This window comes from Pan paniscus, chromosome 1 (assembly GCF_029289425.2).
Source record: "Pan paniscus chromosome 1, NHGRI_mPanPan1-v2.0_pri, whole genome shotgun sequence".
In the NCBI taxonomy this organism is placed as follows: domain Eukaryota; kingdom Metazoa; phylum Chordata; class Mammalia; order Primates; family Hominidae; genus Pan; species Pan paniscus.
In genome coordinates, this window is record NC_073249.2 from 135,046,582 (window position 1) to 135,072,111 (window position 25,530).

General features: G+C 39.0%; 1 protein-coding gene across 2 annotated transcripts in view; it reads right to left on the reverse strand.

Annotated features, from left to right (window-relative positions):
* Positions 1 to 25,530, reverse strand: part of BRDT (bromodomain testis associated) — a 64,963-nt gene that overhangs the window by 29,395 nt on the left and 10,038 nt on the right. For both annotated transcript variants that reach the window (XM_008960495.5, XM_055116158.3), the window contains 11 exons: positions 22,023 to 22,251; positions 20,217 to 20,354; positions 16,743 to 16,857; positions 8,603 to 8,775; positions 7,647 to 7,997; positions 6,737 to 6,865; positions 5,274 to 5,462; positions 4,216 to 4,388; positions 3,853 to 4,142; positions 3,650 to 3,763; positions 3,276 to 3,413 (listed from right to left, as the gene is read on the reverse strand). In XM_008960495.5, coding sequence (XP_008958743.4) covers positions 3,276 to 3,413; positions 3,650 to 3,763; positions 3,853 to 4,142; positions 4,216 to 4,388; positions 5,274 to 5,462; positions 6,737 to 6,865; positions 7,647 to 7,997; positions 8,603 to 8,775; positions 16,743 to 16,857; positions 20,217 to 20,354; positions 22,023 to 22,214 — 2,002 coding nt within the window. In that variant the 5' untranslated portion in view covers positions 22,215 to 22,251. The remainder of the gene's footprint in view (positions 1 to 3,275; positions 3,414 to 3,649; positions 3,764 to 3,852; positions 4,143 to 4,215; positions 4,389 to 5,273; positions 5,463 to 6,736; positions 6,866 to 7,646; positions 7,998 to 8,602; positions 8,776 to 16,742; positions 16,858 to 20,216; positions 20,355 to 22,022; positions 22,252 to 25,530) is intronic.

Consider the following 25,530-nt stretch of genomic DNA (forward strand, 5'->3'; position numbering starts at 1 on the left):
ATTCTGGAATCATGATATCCAACTGCAAGTTTCAGTTCTGGCCAAATCATAATTATTTTTAAAGCAATAAAAATCATATTTATGGGCCAAGCATGGTGGCTCAGACCTGTAATCCCAGCACTTTGGGAGGCCGAGGTGGGCGGATCACTTGAGCTCAGGAGTTCAAGGCCAACCTCAGAAACATGTTGAAACCCTATACATTTTTGTCAAAAAAAGTACAAAAATTAGCCCAGCGTGGTGGCACACACCTGTAGGCCCAGCTACTTGGCAGGCTGAGGCAGGAGGATGGCTTGAGCCCAGGAGGCAGAGGAGTGAGCTGTGATCGTGCCACTGCACTGTAGCCTGGGCGACAGAGCCAGACCCTGTCTCAAAAAAATTTTTTTAAAATTATTTTTTCATATTTATATTTTATTTTTCATATTCATATTTTCAGTCAATTTTTACTGATGTAGCAGATAAAGCTTTTGCTGATGTGCCTAATTTTCATAAATTAAATTTTCTTAGTAAATAGCCTTATTCTGCCCATGCTTGAAACTTTGACATAGAATTTGCCATCTGTTCCTTGAGAATGTTACTAGTATAATTAAGAATAGTAGGTGTTTTATTTTTATAGTAGATATTGCTAATGATATGATTTGACTTGCTTATTTTTCACAATTTTCAGGGCTTTTTTTTGTGTGTGTTGTTGTTCCCAGGGAAGTAAAAAATGTTCTTAGTTTACATGCTAGAAATTAAGAGCCTTTAAAATAACAGCTGCAACTGAAATTGATATTTAGAACATTAGAATATGTGGAGAAAGGCAAAAAAAAATTAGGACAAAAGGTCCAATTACTTCATTTAGTATTAAGCAAAGATATAATTTTTTCCATTTGTCTTTGCATTTGCAATTTATAACATATACAAAGTGTTTTTCCAGTAAAGCACAGTTTGTTCATAAAACAATTAAAATTTCAAAAATAAACAACTAACATTATCAGAAGACAAACTGACCTTGTGTCACAAATTGTACACTATTCATAATGTAGGTTCAAATATAAAAACTTGCCACTTCAGGCTGGGCACAGTGGCTCATGCCTGTAATTCCAGCACTTTGGGAGGCCAAGGAGGGAGACTTACTTGAGGTCAGGAGTTCAAGACCAGCCTGGACAACATGGTGAAACCCCATCTCTACTAAAAATACAAAAATGAGCTGGGTGTGGTGGCATCCACTTGTAATCCCAGCTACTTGGGAGACTGCGGTAGGAGGATCACTTGAACCCAGGAGGCGGAGGAGGCCACAATCACATCACTGCACTCCAGCCTGGGCGACAGAGTGAGAATCCGTCTCAAAAAAAAACCCAAAAAAACAAAAACTTGCTACTTTGATTTCAACATTATATATTTTAAAACTCCTTTTAATTGAAAAAGATGACATTAAACAAAAATGTCAGCCATAAAATAAAAATTCAACACAGCAATGTTTTAAGATTTGAATTCTAGGCCAGGCGCGGTGGCTAATGCCTGGCATCCCAGCACTTTGGGAGGCCGAGGTGGGTGGATCACAAGGTCAGGAGATCGAGACCATCCTGGCTAACACGGTGAAACCCCGTCTCTACTAAAAATACAAAAAATTAGCTGGGCTTGCCTGTAGTCCCAGCTACTTGGGAGGCTGAGGCAGGAGAACGGCGTGAACCCAGGAGGTGGAGCTTGCAGTGAGCTAAGATCGCGCCACTGCACTCCAGCCTGGGCGACAGAGGGAGACTCCGTCTCAAAAAAAAAAAAAAAAAAGATTTGAATTCTGAGACTGAGTTATTCTGATAGAATGTTAGAAAAACAGAGAGTATATATTGCACTATTTTAAGAACACAAGTTAGTGATAAACATTCTTTCCTCCAAGCAATATATAATAATATTGTATCAGAAACTGATAATTCATATTAAAATTAAGGTACTTTATTGAAAACTCTGTATTATATTGTACTTTTCCTCTAACATTTGAAGCATTTATTATAATTAGATAATTCAAACTAACAGGAACAGTAAGAGTTTTATCCTACAAATAAAAGACAAAGTGCTCTAACTTACTAGACCACAAATGCTTTATTAGATGAAGTTACAAATGCTAATTACAATTGAAAATACTAAATGCAACTTAAGTTATTCCAGTATTGTTCTATGCTTAGAAGTCAAATAAGGAAATACTATATAATCAGAGCCCTACATTTTTAAATTTTCTAGTATGACAAATCCCAAAGTAAAAATTCTGTTTATTCTCCAAAAATATTTATCACTACATACTTTAGAAATGTAAAAACAAAATACAGCAATCAGCACCATATAAATGCAAACTAAACAGAACTAAGAGTTAAATAGAATGTATTGCAAGTCAGCAGACCATACTACCACACTGAAAAAAAGAGGGATGCTTTTAATAATGCTAAGAATTCCTGATGTCACAATATTCTGTGTGAGATGTTTCTTTAGAAAGAGAACTGAATTTCACAAGAAACACCTCATTTAAAATAAAGCAAAATTTAGGGACAACAGTGTCCAAATTCTGAATTTGCCTTTTGGTCAATAAAGATGGAACACCACTGCCAAGTCAGTATTCTTGGGGTAGTGATTACTTATCAACTGTGTAATCATTAATAGAAAAGCACAAAGAAAACATAAATGACCTAAGCTTGATACAACTGCTAAACTGTACAAGATAATATGGCACTTGAGCATAGCTGAGAATCTGAATTTAAAGTACATTTTTCTATAGATGGAAGAAAATACTCTACAGTGAAGAAACCAAAGAAGTAGAAAAAAAAATCTGATTTACAGCTTCTGAGATGACTGGTCTAACTCAAAAGGATTATTCAATTCAGAACATAGTATCACAACATGGCAACCTTGCAACATTAGAGTGATCTGATAGATCATGGAGAGTAAAGCGAAAGGTGCTCTCAAATAATCTTTTATTTTATAAAACAAGTAAAGGTCATTATTTTATTATCTGATATATTTTGATATTAAGATTTGAAATTATTTATTGAGACTATCCCTCCTTGAGTAAACTTTTTTTCAGCATTACAAACCTACACGTCATATACATATAATACGAAGTTTCATCTTACACAGTATCTCTTTTAGGGAAAATACTAAGATTGTCAAAATGCAATTAAATAATTAACATGATATACAAACCATGGATTCTGGGTAAGTAACAAATATTTCTTCAAAATATAAATCAATATTACAGGAAAAAAAGTGCTCCCATCAACAGAGGTATATTTAAGGGGACAGCTAACCTGATTCAGAATCACTGCTGTCTGAAGAGCTTAAGTCACTGCTGCTACTTTCAGACTCTGATGAGCTGCTGCTGCTGCTGCTGCTCTCACTCAGTCGGGAAACATTTTCAACAGCTTTGGATGGTTGCGTTTTATCAGCTACAAAACAGAGAAACATATTAAAATGTCAGAAGAATTAAATAGTTGCAGGAACATTTAAAAACTGCCACCTAGGCTGGGCATGGTCGCGCATGCCTGTAATCTCAGCACTTTGAGAGGCCAAGGTGGAGGATCACATGAGGCCAGGAGTTCAAGACCAGCCTGGGCAACATCACAAGACCCTGTCTCTACATACATACATACATACATACAAACAAACAAAAACTGCCACCTACATTTTGTTTGACATTTTCTAGAATTTAACTGATTATTAACATCCAGTAACCGCTTTTCCAATTCCTGTTTTTTCTGTGAGTGAAGTTCTTCTTTGGACATCATTATTTTCTTAGCTGTGTGATTTAAGAGGAAAGAAAGTGAGTATAACCAAAAACCAACATAAATACCAAACCGATTTCTATTAATATGCAGAAATACATACCAGGAGGTTTTAATGGTCTCTTTCTTAGACATGCCGAAACATATTTTTCTAATTCTCTTAGTGTTGATGCTTTCAGTGTTTCAAAGTCTATCTCTATCTCATCAGGATTGGAATTGCTCAGAGAAGGCTCTCTTGATTGTATTATGTGAACTACTCGCCCAAGTTTATCTCCAGGGAGTTTGTTTATATTCAGACTTAACTGCCTTTTCTCATCATAGTTCATAGGTTTAGCATTATCTTCATCTTCAGATTTTAGACCAATGAACTGTTGTTTCCTTTTCTTTGGCTGACTGTAACAAAAACTAAATTTAGTCCAACTTATCGTTATTGTCTTAATAAGCTATCATAATAAAAGATACTTACTTTCTCTTGGACTTTTCCTTTAGCCTCATTTGCTCACACATTTTTCTTGGATTTTCATTGCTGTTATTAACCTTTTCTTTTTTCTTTTCCTTTTTAGACTTCTCTTTCTTTTTATTTAGCTTACGGAAAGGTACTTGGGACAAAACCTGGAGCTGTTGATGTACAGCTTTAAGCTGATAAAAGAAAAAAAATCTGTAAACATTCATGTCTCTAAATAATTAAAGAAACTAGAAAAAAATCAAGCCACTCCAAAGTCAAGAGTGTCTTTTGTGAAATTCATTTCTTATTACATTTCCTTCAAGTTTTTATTTAATTTCACAAATGCATTGAATTTTTAAAAGGCATATATTAAATTACAAAAACTATCATGTGCTCAACCCATAAACTTAAATATTCAACTACCAACAGATCAAGAATAAATAACATTTCCAGGTGGTCTTAAGTTTTTTGTTTTTTGAGCCAGGGTCTTGCTGTGTCACCCAGGTGGGAGTGCGGTGGTGTGATCCTGGCTCACTGCAGCCTCAACCTCCTAAGCTCAAGTGATCCTCCTGCCTCGTTTTTTTAATTTTTTTGTAGAGACATGGTCTCACTATGTTGCCCAAGCTGGTCTCAAACTCCTGAGCTCAAGCAATCCTCCCACCTTGGACTCCCAAAGTGTTGGGGTTATAGGCGTGAGCCACGGTGCCTGGTTGGTCTTAAGTTTTTAATCATTGATTTTTCAGACTTGAGCTCCAGAACAGTTTAACATTTTATCATAAAAAGCAGTTAATGTTGAATAAGACCTCATCCATAAAATATCTCTATTTCATAAATCATTTCAATGAGAATCAACCACTCATGATTAGGAATAGATAACATAATTTTTTAAAATAACAGATTTTTATGATAATAAATATTTGATTAGGAAAAACTATTAAACATTACAAATTTGCCAATAAGTAAATAAAGCCACAGTTATGAAGCGATTTAACTATAACAGCTTTAAATCTGCAGAAAAAATTTCCTGATAGATTAGCAGCTCATAGGTTATCAAAATTTGTATCAATACAATCAACTACCTGCTCCTGAAGCTTTGCAAGACGCTTAACTCGTTCATCCTCAGAATCATCAGAAGAGTTCCCTTCAGAGGAGGCTTCATTAGTGTTCTCTCTACCAGTGGTTTCTGTGATATCTGTTTTGATGTAACATAAAGGCATACTCTCAACAGGTTCAATCGGGATCTTTGAAAAATGCGTTTCGAAAACATCCTATAATGAAAAATTAGTTTGTTATGGTTTTCTGTATTTTTTATTTAATCCAGCAATCACAGCTTTTAATAAAAAGTACATTTCAGTGTCATATTTTGACCAGAATTCTTTTTTCCTTTAAGATATATCAGAAGAAACGTATTAAGACTCATGCTGGCCAGGCGCCATGGATCATGCCTGTAATCTTAGCACTTAGGGAGGCCGAGGCGGGTGGATCACCGGAGATGGGGGAGATCAAGACCAGCCTGACCAACATGGAGAAACCCCGTCTCTGCTAAAAATACAAAATTAGTCCCGTGCGGTGGCGCATGCCTGTAATCCCAGCTACTTCGGTGGCTGAGGCAGGAGAATCGCTTGAACCCGGGAGGCGGAGGTTGCAGTGAGCCAAGATTGCACCACTACACTCCAGCCTGGGCAACAAGAACGAAACTCCATCTCAAAAAAAAAAAAAAAAAAAAAGACTCATGCTTCTCTGCCTGCCAAACTTACCAACTTTTCTCCATTTTTTTCAGGCAAGATAGACCTCTCAAGTAATATAGGGTTTTTGTTGTTGTTGTTGTTGTTGTTGTTTTTGAGACGTAGTCTCGCTCTGTCGCCCAGGCTGGAGTGCAGTGGCGCAATTTCGGCTCACTGCAAGCTCTGCCTCCCGGGTTCACGCCATTCTCCTGTCTCAGCTCCCCCAGCAGCTGGGACTACAGGTGCCACCATGCCTGGCTAATTTTTTTGTATTTTTTAGTAGAGACGGGGTTTCATCATGTTAGCCAGGATGGTCTCCATCTCCTAACCTAGTGATCCACCCGCCTCGGCCTCCCGAAGTGCTGGGATTACAGGCGTGAGCCACCGCGCCCAGCCAGCACAGGGGATCTTCTTTCAAGGGCCCTGTAGTTGGTAGATCATTCTATTACCTGCAGCCATTTAGACTGTCCCCTCAGTGGGACATGGGCTCTAGTCAACCCTATATATCATCTATCTACCTCCCCTCTTCACTAATATTTCCCCAGTTTCCTTTGTATGCAGGGCAGCTTCATAAAAAGATTCGCTACTAAAGGATGCAAGAACTCAAAAAAACAAAACGAAACAAAACACACAACCCTCTCAGTTTTAAAAGTATAATTCATAAACTGTTTTGTTGGTGCAAAAGTAATTGTGGTTTTTGCCATTTAATACTTAGAGTTGTAGGAGTTATTATTCTTTATCTCTTACGTTATGGTTCTAAAAAACGTTTCAACTATGTTCAGAGGAAAAACACCTTCAGAGCACAAGTAACAGCTCACCTGAAGCATTCTTGCCATTGTCACAACTTCGTGATCTGGAGGATTGTACTTGTAGCAATTCATGAACATTAATCTAACATCTGCCGCAAATTTGTATGCATCCTTATATTCTTGGTTATCCATTTTCTCCTAAATTAAAGAAAAACTACAGGATTCACAAATAGTTCAATTCAATAATTATTTGACCACCTACATTAAATGTTCATATTACAAAATAATTCAAATATACAGAAAACAGTTGTCCACCATCCAGATTTGACAAACGTTAAAATTTTGCTACATTTGTTTCATATTTTTTAGACTTTGAAAAAAAATCCAGTGAATTTTGACAAGTAGAGATGAGGAAGGAGGACATTCCATGTAAAGAGAACTGGAACAAAATCACAAAAGCAGAGAAGCAGAGTGTTTTCATATAATCTTTTTTTTTGAGACAGAGTTTCCCTCTGTCACCCAGCCTGGAGTGCAGTGGATGATCTCCGCTCACTGCAACCTCTCCTCCTCCCAGGTTCAAGTGATTCTCGTGACTCAGCCTCTGGAGTAGCTGGAACGATAGGCATGCACCACCATTCCCAGCTTTTTTTTTTTTTTTTTTTTTTTAGTAGAGACGAGGTTTCGCCATGGCCAGGCTGGTCTCAAACTCCTGGCCTCAAGTGATCCGCCCGCCTTGGCCTCCCAAAGTGCTAAGATTACAAGGCATGAGCCACTGTGCCCGGCCTAGAACCATGGACATGTTCAAGTGGAAGAAAACAAAAAGATATATTTTAAAATTTTCCAGAGACTCACTCCAGATAGTGTGACTTGGATGATCTTAATTTCCTTCATCTTTTTCTAGATTTTAAGATTTCTTTGCAATGATGAATTACTTTTATAATCAAGAAAAAGAAGTTCTTCCTTTTAAGGCAACATTTACCTTAATAGTTCCAAGATCCATTGGATTTTTGACAATGTCATAGTAGTTATGGAGTCCCAAAGCATTAACGTCAACAGGATTATAAAAGGGCCATGCATATGAAAAATGTTTCTTTGCAAGCATTTCTTTAAGAATCTCACTACAGTGCCTTAATTGTTCAGTTACTTTAACAGTCTTCACAACATTATATTGTTGCTGAGAATCTGGCAAAACATTCTTTGGCATATTTTCTTTTATAGGTGGCAGTGTCACTGATTTTTCTGTGAATGTTGGAGAAAATTCACTACTTGCTTTAACTGCTGAAGTTGCAGGAGTTGTTGTATCTGCTTTCCTCTTCACACCCTTTGTAACCTACAACAGAACAATTCAACAACAAAAATATATTTGAGATGATATTCAGAGCATAGTTCCTTATCAGTTAAAAGAAAAAAAGGGAAAGATTATTGGCACCAAGTCTTTATATAGATAATTTACACATATTGTTGTCAATCCATGTATTAAATATTGCTAAAGGTTAATTTCCTTTTGTAGGCAAACTAAATAGTTCTAATATTATCTTCCCACATACCAAAGAATGTCTTGTGCAAACCTTAAGATGAATGAAAAGTAAAAAATCAAAGTCATATACCAAAAAAAGTTTCTGAACACCTGAAAATCAGCAAGAATATATGATTTTTAAAAGAAAACTATATAGGTGAACAACTTCTGATATTAATACTATCAAGATACCCAAACAGTACAAATTCTACCTAAGAAATATCTAAAATTTGGCTAGCGTCTTAGGTGTCTATTCATAAAATGCATAGAGAGGTGGAAACAGTATTATTTCAGATTGCTAGATGCTAAATGAATTAAAAAAGAAAAATTGCTAGACGCTGAAGACTAATTTTCCTATTAACGGGAAAAAAAAAATCCAGTGTTAAAAAGCAATGATTTAAAAACTACAACAAACTTACTTGGGCCGCAGTTTGTGAACCGGAATTGACTGAAGCTCCCTGTACCACGTTCAAGGGAGAAATAGATGTCTTAGAAAATACAGAAGGAATTTCTTGCTGCTTAAATACTTTTTCTGTTGCGCTGGATGATGATTTTTCTTTAGCAGAAGAAACAGCTATATTCTGTTGAGTGCCTGGAAAAGTATGAGCCAGAATCAAATATATGAATGAATAAAGTACAAAATACCACTTTCTGTCTTATTTTCTATTTCATTTAGTTCAGCTTTTTAGCAATATAAGCATAGGATACTTATTTCCTTTTGAAATCTACACACACAGGATTAGACAGGTTAGACCAATTTAGATATAATAATGGAGACTTCAACATTTGTTATTAATGTTAGGTTTATCAGTTTTATTCAAAAAGGTGCCTGGCTTAAACCAAGACTAATAATCGAGCTGTGTGGTTAGCTTCAGGTAGCTATGAACATGAGCAAAAATTTCAGATACTCTGGAGACCAACCATACAATACTATGTGAGGTCTTCAGAATGCTCTGCATAAATATCCAAGGACTTCATAATTGTTAACATAGTCCATCACAGAATAAAAGATGTAAATATGATTCTCTTATCAATACCTTCTTCAGAAAATTCTGCCAAAGGAACAATTGTCACGTTCTTCTGCCCTGTTCTCACAGAATGTTATGATGTAAGACATTTGGATCATATCACTCTGAAATCTGTTATTTCAAAAGTTCAACCTTCCATCAAGGCAACTCTATTCTTCTAATTGTTCACAACAAAAACCTTGAAGTCATCTTTGACTCCACTGTCTCTCAAACTCCATATCCAACCCACCAGCAAACCCTGTTAGCATTATCTTCCTATCTAGACTCCAAACACTTCTCACAAGTGGCATTCACTCTGGCCCAAGGCATCATCAGTGCACAACTCAATTATTGCAATAACATCCAGGCAGGTCTTTCTTCTGCTTCGGTCCTCTATAGTTTATCCTCAAAACAGCTACCAAAGTGATCTTTTAAAACTCAAATCAGTGACAGCTTGTAATCTCGCTAAGTAAAAACCAAAGTGCTCATAGCATGTGTACGATCTGCTTGTCCTCTTCTCCACACTTCTTCCCTCCTTCCAACCTCACTTCTTTTTTTTTTTAATTTTTTTTCTTATACTTTTAAGTTCTAGGGTACATGTGCACAAAGTGCAGTTTGTTACATATGTATACATGTGCCATGTTGGTGTGCTACACCCACTAACTTGTCATTTACATTAGGCATATCTCCTAATGCTATCCCTCCCCACTCCCCCTACCCCATGACAGGCCCCGGTGTGTGATGTTCCCCTTCCTGTGTCCAAGTGTTCTCATTGTTCAATTCCCACCTATGAGTGAGGACATGTGGTGTTTGGATTTCTGTCTTGCGATAGTTTGCTAAGAATGATGGTTTCCAGCTTCATCCATGTCCCTACAAAGGACATGAACTCATCCTTTTTTATGGCTTCATAGTATTCCATGGTATATATGTGCCACATTTTCTTAATCCAGTCTATCATGGTTGGACATTTGGGTTGGTTCCAAGTCTTTGCTATTGTGAGTAGTGCCACAATAAACATATGTGTGCATGTGTCTTTATAGCAGCATGATTTATATTTCCTTGGGTATATACCCAGTAATGGGATGGCTGGGTCAAATGGTATTTCTAGTTCTAGATCCCTGAGGAATCACCACACTGACTTCCACAATGGTTGAACTAGTTTACAGTCCCACCAACAGTGTAAAAGTGTTCCTATTTCTCCACATCCTCTCCAGCACCTGTTGTTTCCTGACTTTTTAATGATCGCCATTCTCACTGGTGTGAGATGGTATCTCATTGTGGTTTTGATTTGCATTTCTCTGATGGCCAGTGATGATGAGCATTTTTTCATGTGTCTGCTGGCTGCATAAATGTCTTCTTTTGAGAAGTGTCTGTTCATATCCTTCACCCACTTTTTGATGGGGTTGTTTTTTTCTTGTAAATCTGTTTGAGTTCTTTGTAGATTCTGGATATTAGCCCTTTGTCAGATGAGTAGATTGCAAAAATTTTCTCCCATTCTGTAGGCTGCCTGTTCACTCTGATGGTAGTTTCTATTGCTGTGCAGAAGCTCTTTAGTTTAATTAGATTCCATTTGTCTATTTCGGTTTTTGTTGCCATTGCTTTTGGTGTTTTAGACATGAAGTCCTTGCCTATGCCTATGTCCTGAATGGTATTGCCTAGGTTTTCTTCTAGGGTTTTTATGGTTTTAGGTCTAACGTTTAAGTCTTTAATCCATCTTGAATTAATTTTTGTATAAGGTGTAAGGAAGGGATCCATTTCAGCTTTCTACATATGGCTAGCCAGTTTTCCCAGCACCATTTATTAAATAGGGAATCCTTTCCCCATTTCTTGTTTTTGTCAGGTTTGTCAAAGATCAGATAGTTGTAGATGTGTGGTATTATTTCTGAGGGCTCTGTTCTGTTCCATTGGTCTGTATCTCTGTTTTGGTACCAGTACCATGCTGTTTTGGTTACTGCAGCCTTGTAGTATAGTTTGAAAACTTTTCCCTTCGAAAACTTGCAGAAGACAGGGATGCCCTCTCTCACCACTCCTATTCAACATAGTGTTGGAAGTTCTGGCCAGGGCAATCAGGCAGGAGAATGAAATAAAGGGTATTCAATTAGGAAAAGAGGAAGTCAAATTGTCCCTGTTTGCAGAAGACATGATTATATATCTAGAAAACCCCATCATCTCAGCCCAAAATCTCCTTAGGCTGATGAGCAACTTCAGCAAAGTCTCAGGATACAAAATCAATGTGCGAAAATCACAAGCATTCTTACACACCAATAACAGACAAACAGCCAAATCATGAGTGAACTCCCATTCACAATTGTTTCAAAGAGAATAAAATACCTAGGAATCCAACTTACAAGGGATGTGAAGGACCTCTTCAAGGAGAACTACAAACCACTGCTCAATGAAATAAAAGAGGACACAAACAAATGGAACAACATTCCATGCTCATGGATAGGAAGAATCAATATCGTGAAAATGGCCATACTGCCCAAGGTAATTTATAGATTCAATGCCATCCCCATCAAGCTACCAATGACTTTCTTCACAGAATTGGAAAAAACTACTTTAAAGTTCATATGGAACTAAAAAAGAGCCCGCATTGCCAAGTCAATCCTAAGCCAAAAGAACAAAGCTGGAGGCATCACACTACCTCACTTCAAACTTCACTTCTTATTACTTCCCTCTGCCCTTACCTCACTCTAGCCTATTGGCCTTGCTCAAATTTGGTAAGCAGAAGCAGACTATTTGTTTTGCCTAAAAGAAGACATCCTTATGCCTCATTCCAACATTTCCTTCAGACATTTACTCATATGTCACCTTCTCAACCACCCCATATAAAATAACATTTTCGCTCTACCTATCCCCACTCACCAACTGTCTAGCTCTTATTCTGCTTTATTTTTTCCATGCCATCGTCACATTTGATATACAACATATAGCTATTTCCGGCTCTTCAATTCTTGCAAAACAAACTCAGGAACTAAGTAAATTTGAATGTATTTTAAGATAGGGCTGATATTCCTCAATGTCTGAGTTGTCACTACTCTCTAAAACTTAGGAATCAAATACATTCAGATAATCTCACACCCTTTGATATTCCAACTGTTGCTCTTTGAACTCAGGAGCTAATTAGATATGCATAGTGAGGAATAGTTAGAATTATTTAATTTTGTCTCTATCCCTCACAAGAATAAAAAGCTCTGTGAGGGTAAGGGGACTTTGTTTTGGTCACCCCTAAGTCCCTTGTGCCTAATGCAGTACTTGTTACATGAGAGAAACACAGTAAATATTTACTGCATGCCTATTGTGTGTTGGACACCATTTTAGGTGCTAGGGCACAAAAATGAACAAGACAGACATAGTATCTGCTCTTGTAGCTTACTGTCTAGTGTAAGAAACAGACAAAAAATAAGTAATCAAACTGAGTACAAGTGATGCTAAGTGTTAGGAAGGAAATATACAGGTTACTGACTAAATTAAGGCAGAGAACTATTATGGAGAGGGTAGCCAAGGAAGGCCTCCCTCTCTAAAGCTGACAACTAAGATGTCACTATAAAGGTAAGAAGTAGCCAGCCAGGTCAAGAGAACTATAGAATGGGAAGTAAGTCCACATGATTATTGTGTGCATGAAGAAATAAAAGCATTTTAAGAAAGACACAGTAGTCTCCTAAGGCAAATACTGACAGAAGTCAAATTAAATGAGAATAGAAAAACACTACTTAAATTTTGCAGCATGAAGACTACAAGTGACCCTGACTGACAAAAGGTATTTGGTGGTGAATCAAAGCTACAATTTGTGCTAAGGAGACTACATGAGTATACAGGAAGAAAGAAAGAAAGAAAGAAAAAAAGGAACAATAGCTGGAAGGATATGGATAAAGGAGTATTTTAAAGATGAGATACTAGAGCAAGTTTATAGGGTAATGAGACTAACCCCATAGAGGAGGACAGATTAATGATCCAAGAAAAAAGGGAGATAACAAAAAGGAATAAAATGGTTGAGATGGCAAGATCCATTCACAAATGAAGGCATTGGCTCAAAGTGATGGAGGAGGAAAGGGTCTGTTATAGGCCTTTGCTCTAGCTGATTCCTCTAGCTGGAATGTTCTTTCAAATCTTCACTTCTCAATGAGGCCTCCACTGAATCTGTCATGTTTGTCTCTCACTTACTGCTAGAATATTAATTCCAAGATGGCAAAGTTTTTGTTTTATTCACTGATAATATCTCAAGAGCACAGAACAGTGTTGTGGTACATAATCAGCACTCAAGTATTTGCTCAATCAACATTATCAGTTTAATACCGAGTTTTCTTTGCCATAAATTATCAACATGTACGTAACCACATTATTTTAAACTAGCTACCATCATATGACAATTTTCCTACCACTGTGACTAACAAAGACATGACTCTGGTAGTGGAATGCTTCTGTCAGAAGTCTTTTAAACTTAGACATTCCCTCTGAAGCCAAATCCTACCTATCCTTTGAGGTCAAACATAACTTGTATCACCTCTAAAGCCTCTCCCAACTTTTCCAGCGTGATATGGTTTGGATGTTTTGTCCTCTTCAAATCTTATGTTGAAATGTGACCTCCAATGTTGGTGGTGGGGCCTGGTGTGGGAGGTGTTTGGGTCATGAGGGGTGGATCCCTCATGAATCTCTTGGTGCTGTCCTTGACGTAATGAAGGAGTGCTCACTCTATGAGTTCACAGAAGAGCTGGTTGCTTAAAAGAGCACCTCTCCCCTACCCCCACCTCACCATGTGATACAACAGCTCCCTCTTTGCCTTTGACCATGATTGAAAGCTTCCTGAGGCCCAGAAGCTAAGCAGATGCTGGTGCCATACTTATACAGCCTGCAAAACCATGAGCCAAATAAACCTCTTTTCTTTGTAAATTACCCAGCCTCACATATTTCTTTCCTTTTCTTTTTTTTTTTTTTTGAGAAAGGGTCTTGCTCTGTCGCTCTGTTGCTCTGTTGCAGTGGTGTGATCATGGCTCACTGCACCTTCAACCCACTGGGCTCAAGCAATCCTCCCACCTCAGGCTCTTGAGGAGCTGGAACTACAAGTGCATGCCACTATACCTGGCAAAGTTTCAAATTTTTCTATAAAGGGTCCTCCTATCCTGCTCAGGCTGGTCTTGAATTCCTGGGCTCATGTAATCCTCCCATCTTGGCTTCCCAATGTGCTGGCATTACAGCCATGAGCCACAATGCCCAGCCAGGTATTTCTTTATAGCAATACAAAATGTACTAGCACACATCACGTATCAATTTCTCACTCTTGGCCATGCATGGTGGCTCACGCCTGTAATCCTAGCACTTTGGGAGTCCAAGTCATGAGGATCGTTTGAAGCCAGGAGTTCAAGATGAGCCTGGGCAACAAAATGAGACCCCACCTCTGTAAGAAACAAAAAAATTAGCTGGGTGTGGTGGTACATGTCCTTAATATTGGCTACTTGGGAGGCTAAAGTGGGAGGACCGTTTAAGCCCAGGAGCTTGAGGCTGCAGTGAACTGATTGTGGAGTGCCACTGCACTCCAGCCAGGGTGACAGAATGAGACCCTGTCTCGAAATAAAACAAAATTTCTCATTCTTTTCAAACACAGCATATGTTACATGTAATTTCATCTGACACGTATCATAATGCATTGTCTTTTTTTCCATAATGCACTGTCTTGTAATTTTTTTCAAGTTTTATTTCTAACAAAAAACTTAAATGTAGGCCAGGTGCAGCGGCTCATGCCTGTAATCACAGCACTTTGGGAGGCCAAGGCAGGTGGATCACCTAAGGTCAGGAGTTCGAGACCAGCCTGGCCAACATGGTGAAACCCCATCTCTACTAAAAAATACAAAAATTAGCTGGGCATGGTGGCATGCGCCTGTAATCCCAGCTACTCAGGAGGCTGAGGCAGGAGAATCACTTGAACCTGGAAGGCAGAGGTTGCAGTGAGCAGAGATCATGCCATTGCACTCCAGCCTGGGCAACGAGAGTGAAACTCTGTCTCAAAAAAAAAAAAACAAAACACACACAAAAACAAAAAAACACTTGAAAGTTAAGTTGCAGCTACTTGTTTCAGATGCTCAGGTAACTGTTAACAGTATCTTTCCCTCAGATAAAAGATCAATAAAAAGATCAATAATTTTTACCTTCTAGCAACATTAAATGGAAAAAATAATAATTTTTATCTTGCTAAGGGTAATAAATTAAGTCAGCAACAATTAGCACGCTGGTTTTACAATTTAAATACCATACTAATCTATGTATTATCTACCTCACAAGGGCTTATTTAAATCTTCTTGTAGAAGCCTAGGTCTCACATTGTCAGACATTAGATCAACCTTTTCTAAAATAAGAATAAGGACTTAAATATAATCAGTGAATATGTGAATATCTCATAGATTTGGTTAAAGCACTATAAGTTATGACCCACCTTAAGGATCTATTAGCAATTAAAAAGTATATATTAGTACCAATAAAAACCTCAAAAAAAAAATCAACCTCTGCCATGAACCTATTACAAGCCTCCTATATCTCAGGCACTTAACTATATACTTTATAAACATTTACAATCATGAAAGATAAATATTTTTAGGGCCAGGTGCGGTGACTCATGCCTGTAATCCCAGCACTTTGGGAGGCCGAGGCAGGCAGATCACGACATCAGGAGATCGAGACCATCCTGGCTAACATGGTGAAACCCCGACTCTACTAAAAAAAAATACAAAAAATTAGCAGGGCGTGGTGGTGGGCGCCTGTAGTCCCAGCTACTCTGGAGGCTGAGGCAGGAGAATGGCTTGAATCTGGGAGGCAGAGCTTGCAGTGAGCCGAGATTGCACTCCAGCCTGGGCGACAGAGTGAAGACTCCGTCTCAAATAAATAAATAAATAAATAAATAAATAAATAATTTTCCTGATATTGTAAATGAGGAAACTAACATGGAATGACTAAGAACTTAAAGATTACACTGCTTAAGTGATCCAAAGATAAACCAACATTTACTACGCTCTTGGTTAACCTCTACAATACATCTATTTGAATACTTCAGATTTAAGATTTTTGAAACACCATATTTAAATGATATGATTATTAGTTGTAAAGATGATTTCCTCTAAAGATTTTTGTGAGTGAAGAAAAAGTTAGGAAAAAAAGACAATCTTCCAACCCAATACTAACATTTCATTCTCAGCTATGGAAATTTTTTTTTAATACAGAGAGCACTAGCAATTTGGGCATTCTTATCAGTACAGCACAGATGCAAGATCCACTGAAAACAGCAGTAACAGCTATGATTTTCTGAATCCCTACTATGTGAACGGCATTATGCTACAAGAAAGCTGGCTCCGAGGCCATAATCAATGCAGTCCTCACTATTCTTGAATGATACCCATCCTTGTGATCAAGGTTTGGCAGATTGTTTCAAATGGACATTTTTTATTAATCGAATAGGATGTAGGACTTCTGGATGTCTGTCTCCTTTGAGGGATTTACACACACACATGAGATAGATAGGGGAAAAAAATAGAGAGAACCATAAAGCGTTTACCTCCTGCCTTACCTTTCTTGATTCTTTCCTTAACACCCACAACTTGCTCTTCTTGTGGCATCTGAGATAATTTCTGCATAAACAGCTTCTCTAGAGCTTGTGCCATAAGAACAATGTCATCTCCAGGCTACAAAATATATTAAATATACCATAAGGATATACAGTATGGTCACTGTACCAAATGTTTTAAATTCAGCCCACTTTATGGAAGGCAGTAACATAGTATTCCTAGACGGTATTCATCTCTTATAAATTTAGAAAATAGTGAAGCTGCTCACATTTTATTTTCTTATTCTCTATGGTTGAAAGCGGCTCACATTTAAAATTCTAGCATCCTACTCCTTCAGCTTCTAAAAAGGACCCAAATGGCTTTCTGAACACTAAAGAATTACAATCCAAGCAATCCTACTAAATCAAACAGGTATTAAAACTGAGAATTTCGCCAGGCATGGTGGCTCACGCCTGTAATCCCAGCACTTTTGGAGGCTGGCGGGGGTAGATCACCTGAGGTCGGGAGTTCGAGACCAGCCTGACCAACATGGAGAAACCCTGTCTCTACTAAAAATACAAAATTAGGCTGGGCGCGGTGGCTCACGCCTATAATCCCAGAACTTTGGGAGGCCGAAGTGGGCGGACCACCTGAGGTTGGGAGTTTGAGACCAGCCTGACCAACGTGGAGAAACCCCATCTCTACTAAAAATACAAAATTAGCCAGGCGTGGTGGTGCGTGCCTGTAATCCTAGCTACTCAGGAGGCTGAGGCAGGAGAATTGCTTGAACCCGGGAGGCAGAGGTTGAGGTGAGCTGAGATAGTGCCATTGCACTCCAGCCTGGGCAACAAGAGCAAAACTACGTTTAAAAAAAAAAAAAATTAGCCAGGTGTGGTTGCGCATGCCTGTAATCCCAGCTACTCGGGAGGCTGAGGCAGGAGAATTGCTTGAACCGGGAGGTGGAGGTTGTGGTGAGCTGAGATTGCACCATTGCACTCCAGCCTGGGCAACAAGAGCGAAAACTCCGTCTTAAAAAAAAAAAGAGAATTTCTACTCACAAATAGGTTAAAACAAAACTTACTCATGGCTATACAAAGTATGTCATGGTTTGACTGGAAGTAATTCTGTTTAATTAACTAATTAATAAAATAACACTGTAGCACTGACTCAATTTTTAAATATTTTTTTCTAAGCCAACTCTACCAACATATTCAATGACGAAGTCTCACTCTGTCTCCCAGGCTGGAGTACAGTGGCGCAATCTCGGCTCACTGCAACCTCTGTCACCTGGGTTCAAGCGATTCTCCTGCCTCAGCCTCCTGAGTACCTGGGATTACAGGTGCCTGCCACCGTGTCTGGCTACTTTCTGTAGTTTTAGTAGAGACAGGGTTTCACCATCTTGGCCAGGCTAATCTCGAACTCCTGACCTTGTGATCCACCCACCTTGGCCTCCCAAAGTGCTGGGATTACAGGCATGAGCCACCGCACCCAGGCAACATATTCAATTTTTCAATCTTAACTATTCGCTTACAAGTCTTCCTCTTGCTTCAATTTATGACTGAGAAGAAAAGTAAGTAATTTACAAAGCAACAGTTCTCTTAAATAAAGAGAACATTTATTTCTAAGTTAGGTAGCTCAGGAAAATTACTAAACTTCATTTTAAAATATTACATCTGAAAGGACCCTTTGGAACTGTAGTTAAATTAAAATGAAGTTGCCAATGGTACTGATTTTTAAAAAATTCACATTGGAGCTGGATGCAGTGGTGTGTGCCTATAATCCCAGCTACTTAGGAGGGTGAGGTGGGAGTATCACTTGAGCCCAGGAGATCAAGTCCAGCCTAGGCAACACAGTGAGTCCGTCTCAGACAAAAAAATCATTCTCATTGGCTAATAGTTTTAAATCTTTTATACATATAAGCTGGCACTGGTAGTTTTCTTGGGAGCCAAATCAAACTTTCTATTACAATTCAGTGTACTCACCAGTGATTTTGAATAAACGAAATCACAAATACTTAGAATTCTCATATTTAAATGAGATATAAGCTTTAAAATATTTAGATGCCCTAGAACAGCTAGAACAGGATACAGTACTGTAGGAAATGGGAATACTATATGGAAGAAAACCAAATACACAAATCCAATTTTATGGATGAGAGCCAATATGAAGATTAAGTTTAAAATCTCCACATACACTGCACTCCAGCCTGGGCAACAGAGCGAGACTCCATCTCAAAAAATAAAAATAAAATAAAATCTCTACATATATCATATAGGCAAATTCATTAACACAAATCCAAGTACTACTACTGGGATAGAACAAAGAGCATATCTGATCTCTTTTTTAGACAGAGAAACAAGAGACAGGGAAAGGCAAAAGGGAGAATCAAAGGACTCATCCCAGGAAGGTGGATTTTTTTTTTTTTTTGAGAAGGTGTCTTGCTCTGTCACCAGGCTGGAGTGCAATGGTGGCATCTAGGCTCACTGCAACCTCCACCTCCTGGGCTGAAGCGATTCTCCTGCCTCAGCCTCCCGAGTAGCTGGGACTACAGGCACACGCCACCATGCCCAGCTAATTTTTGTATTTCTAGTGAGGCGGGGTTTCACCATGTTGGTCAGGATGGTCTCGATCTCTCAACCTCATGATCCTCCTGCCTCAGCCTCCCAAAGTGCTGGGATTACAGGTGTGAGCCACCGTGCCCGGCCAGAACATATCTGATCTTTAAATCAACTTGTGAAGTTTAGAAGTAGGCAATTGGTTTGGCTTTTTAGGTTATGGCCAGGGGTCCATACTGTGAAAATTTAATGAAGATTAGTATATACTAAGGCTTTTCCTTTATCTCATAACTAAAATGACAGGAATGCAATAGAAAACATTCTGAAATACCTTATTCACAGAAACCAGCTCTCATTGGTACTTTGGTTTTTAAAAACATAACAAGCCACTACAGCTATTCAGGCACAAAAATATTATAGCAAATAGACTGAACAAGTATTGGTATGTGAAAATTATGAAATTCAGTGAAAAAGTATTGTCCTTAAAAATATGTAAAAGATCTTGGCCGGGCACAGTGGCTCACACCTATAATCCCAGAACTTTGGGAGGCTGAGGTGGGTGGAACACCTGAGGTCAGGAGTTCAAGACCAGCCAGGCCAACATGGTAAAACCCCGTCTCTACTAAAAAAAGATACAAAAAATTAGCCAGGCAGGTTGGTGGGTGCCTGTATTCCCAGCTACTCGGGAGGCTGAGGCAGGAGAATCACTTGAACCTGGGGGCAGAGGTTGCAGTGAGCTGAGATCACACCACTGCACTCCAGCCTGGGTGACAGAGCCAGACTCCATCTCAAAAAAAAAAAAAAAAAATTATATACACACACACACACGTCAAGTATCTCAAACGAAGAGAATTGAAATCTGAAATGATCACATGATTTTATACATTTCTCTCCTATATGTAATGGCAAAGAATTAGCAAGTATAACATAAGGCTTACATACCTTGTTATATAAATAACAATTTGAGAACATTGTATTGAAGTCTTCTATACATTCTGAAGCCTTCACATAATATTTATTCTCCAAGCGCTTCTTAATTGTATTTAAATCCATTGGGTTTTTTATAATGGTATAATAATCCTATGGTTTTGAACAAATTCTAAATGTTAGTAAGAATGAATACACTACAACTATTGATACACAAAGAAATTTAATGCACTATACACCTGTAACTAGAGAGAGCAACTGATTATCTTTAAAAAGCCATATTCTGGCTGGGCACAGTGGCTCACGCCTGTAGTCCCGCACTTCGGGAGGCCAAGGCAGGAGGATCACTTGAGGCCAGGAGTTCAAGATCAGCCTGGCCAACATGGCAAAACCCATCTCTAATAAAAATACAGAAAATTGGCCGGGCATGGTGGCTCACGCCTGTAATCCCAGCACTTTGGGAGGCCAAGGTGGGTGGATCACCTGAGGTCACGAGTTCGAGACCAGCCTGACCAACATGGGGAAGCCCCATCTCCACTAAAAATACAAAAATAAGCCTGGTGTGATGATGTGTGCCTGTAATCCCAGCTACTCAGGAGTTTGAGGCAGGAGAATCACTCAAACCTGGGAGGCAGAGGTTGCAGTAAGCCAAGATTGTGCCACTGCACTCCAGCCTGGGGGACAGAGCGAGACTCTGTCTCAAAAAACACAACAACAACAACAAAACAGAAAATTAGCCAGGTGTGCTGGCACATGCCTGTCTTCCCAGCTACTTGGGAGGGTGAGGCCCAAGAATCACTTGAGCCCAGGAGGCAGAGGTTGCAGCGGTCAGAGATCATGCCACTCCACTGTAGTCTGGGTGACAGAGTGAGACTGTCTCAAAAAAAAAAAAGGCCATATTCTAGAAACTAGAACCTTTAGTAATGAGAAACAAAGCTGACTGCTACGGCATTATTTTTAGATGCTAAAAAAAAAAAAAAAGCCAATAAAGATGAACAAAGGTAAGAATTTCAGAATAAAATTATCCTTGAAAATAAAAAGGGCATGAGGAAAAAGAACCTTGTTTTTATGGAGTCTGACTCCATAGAATAAAATTCCAGCTTCGAGTTGACTAGCTATATTGTAAACTACTCAACCATTGCATTAATGAATGGCTAAAAATTCCTAATGTAAGACCTAAAGTCAAATTCTATATGTGATGCAACTAAGCCTGCCAGGAAGTGTCAAGAGAAACTTCACAGAAAAGGTAAAATTCAGGATAACTCTGCATCCAAAAGGTGAAGTGACATATACTATAATAAGAAAACATGTATTACAATTTATCACAAATTATTAAAATAAGAATGCGAATGCTCAGAAAAATAAGTTTTTTTTGGAAAAAAATACTCATTGGGATAGACTTTAATGATGCTAAATAAATCAGTTGTTAAATTTTTTTTATTTTTTATTTTTGGAGATGGAGTTTTACTCTTGTTGCCCAGGCAATGGCGCAATCTCGGCTTACCACAACCTCCACCTCCCAGGTTCAAGAGATTCTCCTGCTCAGCCTCCTGGGTAGCTGGAAGTACAGGCATGTGCCACCACGCCCGGCTAATTTTGTATTTTTAGTAGAGACGGGGTCTCTCCATGTTGGTCAGGCTGGTCTCGAACTCCCGACCTCAGGTGATCTCCCCACCTCGGCCTCCCAAAGTGCTGGGATTACAGGCGGGAACCAACGCGCCTGGCCAAATATGTTTTATAATATTAAAGACTAGTTATGTCTTACAGAAATTTACAGGATTTTTCTTTTTTTGAAACTAACATAGTTGAAGACATACATACAGGCAACTTTAGTTTCACAGCATCCACAGGACGTTGAAAGGGCCATGAAAAACTATGCTTCCATAAATCCTTTAGGACAACTTTTTGTAGATACTGAAGTTGATTTGTCAATCGCCCATTTTTCTTAGTATTTATATATTCTGGTGGAGGAGGGTTAACAATAATAGCTGTTTGTCGACTTGGCAGAGACATTCTTAACTGCTTCGAATCCTGTCTACAAGTACATGTCCTGAAAAACAAAAACTGAGTACTTCAGAAGCACTTTAGGAATGGTTTCCACAGGAGCTGAAAAGTGTTATTCAAGAGTAACAGAAGCCGGGCACAGTGGCTCAGGCCTGTAATCCCAACACTTTGGGAGGCCAAGGCGGGTGGATCACCTGAGGTCAGGAGTTCGAGACCAGCCTGACCAATGTAGTGAAACCCCGTCTCTACTAAAAATACAAAAATTAGCCAGACGTGGTAGTGCATGCCTGTAATCCAAGCTACTTAGGAGGGTGAGGAGGGAGAATCCCTTAAATCCGGGAGGCAGAGGTTACAGTGAGCCAAGATCGTGCCATTGCACTACAGCCTGGGCAACAAGAGTGAAACTCCATCTCAAAAAAGAGTTAACACATACTGTGTTTTAAAGCACATCATGATTAAGACAGGATGAAAAAAAAAAAGCCAAATGGCAAAGGAATCAATTTTTAAACAAATACAAATTTTTCATATACAAATAGTAAAAGTTTCACTATATATGCCTTAGCCTTGGATTTTTTTTTTTTTTTTTTTGAGACGGAGTCTTGCTCTGTCACCCAGGCTGGAGTGCAGTGGCGCCATCTCGGCTCACTGCAAGCTCCGCCTCCCGGGTTCACGCCATTCTCCTGCCTCCGCCTCCCGAGTAGCTGGGACTACAGGCGCCCTCCACTACGCCCGGCTAACTTTTTGTATTTTTAGTAGAGATGGGGTTTCACCGTGGTCTCGATCTCCTGACCTCGTGATCCGCCCGCCTCGGCCTCCCAAAGTGCTGGGATTACAAGCGTGAGCCACCGCGCCCGGCCAACCTTGGATGTTTTAAATTATTTCAACATCTCAGTCTTCCTGTCTTTCACAAAAACACAAATTGAGGTCTTAGCAGGAAAAGTCTATAAATTCCTAGTCGGAAGAAATAACAGAGAATGTTAAAGATATGATCAGTGTGTAAGTATTCTACAATTGTTAATTCAATGAAGAGAGAAAAGCAAAGTAAAAAAATGTTCTGGCTAATTTGAAAAAAGTGATTAATTTATTTATGGTGTCTCTCTCTCTCTCTGAGATGGAGTCTCACTCTGTTGCCCAGGCTGGAGTGCAATGGCACGATCTCGGCCCACTGTAATCTTTGCCTCCCAGGTTCAAGCGATTCTCTAGCCTCAGCCTCCCAAGTAGCTGCGACTACAGATGCATGACACCATGCAGCTAATTTTTGTATTTTTTTGTAGAGACAGGGTTTCAACATGTTGGCCCGGCTGGTCTCAAAAACCTGACCTCAGGTGATCCACACACCTCGGCCTCCCAAGGTGCTGAGATTACAGCCTTGAGCCACCATGCCCAGCCAAAGTGATTTTATTTTTCTGTTTTTATTTTTTGAGATGGAGTCTCACTCTACTGCCCAGACTGGAGTGCAGTGGCACAATTTCCACTCACTGCAACTTCCGCCTGCTGGCTTCAAGTGATTCTCCTGCCTCAGCTTCCTGAGTAGCTGGGATTACAGGCACCTGCCACCACGCCCAGCTAATTTTTGTATTTTTAGTACAGGCAGGGTTTCACTACATTGGCCAAGCTGGTCTGGAACTCCTGACCTCAGGTGATCCACCCTCCTCGACCTCCCAAAGTGCTGGGATTACAGGCATGAGCCACTGCACACGACCCAAAGTGATTTATTTTAAAACCGAATTTATTAGATTAAAATGTTACTCTGTGGCACATATTGCTACATCTAGAATAAAATATTTTAAATTTCATAGGCGTTTCAGAAAGACAGTATTTAATATTCCTAGACAGCATCATTACTTTAAGGATAATAAAGGTACTACCAACGTGCACATAATACCTCAAGTACATAAGCAAAATGAAAATGAAATAAGTTGCCCATTTTTAGAGACCAGTGTTAACACTTAGCCAATATTATCTTTGTCTGCATTAAAGTAGTATTAGTTCTCACCTCCTGTTGCATATTAATCACTTATAGATATTTTTGAACTGTGGCGTAAAACATACCAAAATTTACCATACTCTTTTTAAGTGTACAGTTCAGCAGTGTTAAGTATATTCATGTTTTTTGTGAAACCAATCTCTAGAACTTTTCCATCTTGCAAAACAGAAACTCTATGTGCATTAACCAACAAATCCTCATTCTTCTGTCCCCGCTGTACCTGGCAACCACCATTCTGCTTTCTGTTGCCATGAATTTGACTACCCTAAATACTTCATTAAAGTGACAAATCATATTTATCTTTTTTGTGACTGGTTTATTTTTCCTAATACAAAGCCCTCAAGATTCATCCATGTTGTAGAGTGTGTTAGAATTTCCCTTCCTTTTAAGGCTAAATAATATTCCATCGTATGTCTATCATTTTCTTTATCCATTCATTCATTGATGCCACTTGGGTTGCTTCCACTTCTTGACTATATTGTGAATACTGCTGCTATGAACATGGGTTTACAAGTGTCTCAGGACCCTGCTTTCAATTCTTTTGGATATATATACACAAGTGGAATTGCTAGATCATATGGCAATTATATTTCTAATTTTTTGAGGAAGCCCATCCCATTTTCCATGGTCAATACATGATTTCACATTCCCACTAACAACGTACGAGAGTTCAATTTCTCCACACCCTTGCCAATAGTAATTTTTTGTTTTGTTTTAATACTAGCCATCCTAATAGGTATGAGGAGCTGTGGATCTTTAAAAATACCAATGCTCAGGTCCCAATCTCTGGAGAGAGCGCCTGGGAATCAGTTTTGTTGGTTTTTTAAAAGTTCCCTGTTACTTCTGATGTGTGGCCAAGATTGAGTACTACTACATTAAAATGAATTGAAGATGGTTATCAATCTTCTACTTTCACGATTTTCATGTTCCACATATATGGAAATATAGCACTTAATAAAAGTCATAGGCTGGGTGCTGTGGCTCATGCCTGTAATCCCAGAACTTTGGTAGGCTGAGGAGGGCAGATGGCTTGAGGGCAGGAGTTCAATACCAGACTGGACAACAAGATGAAACCCCCCATCTCTGCAAAAAATACAAAAATCAGTCAGGCATGGTGGTGCACATCTGTAGTCCCAGCTACTCGGGAGGCTGAAGTGGAAGGACCACTTGAACCCGGGAGGTAGAGGCTGCAATGAGCTCAGATTGTGCCACTGCACTCCAGCCTGGGTGACACAGCAAGAACCTGTCTCAAAAAAGAGCTCAGGAGTTCAAGACCAGCCTGGGCAACACAGTGAGACCTCACCTGTAAAATAAAAAAAATAAAAAAAAAGAAAAAGA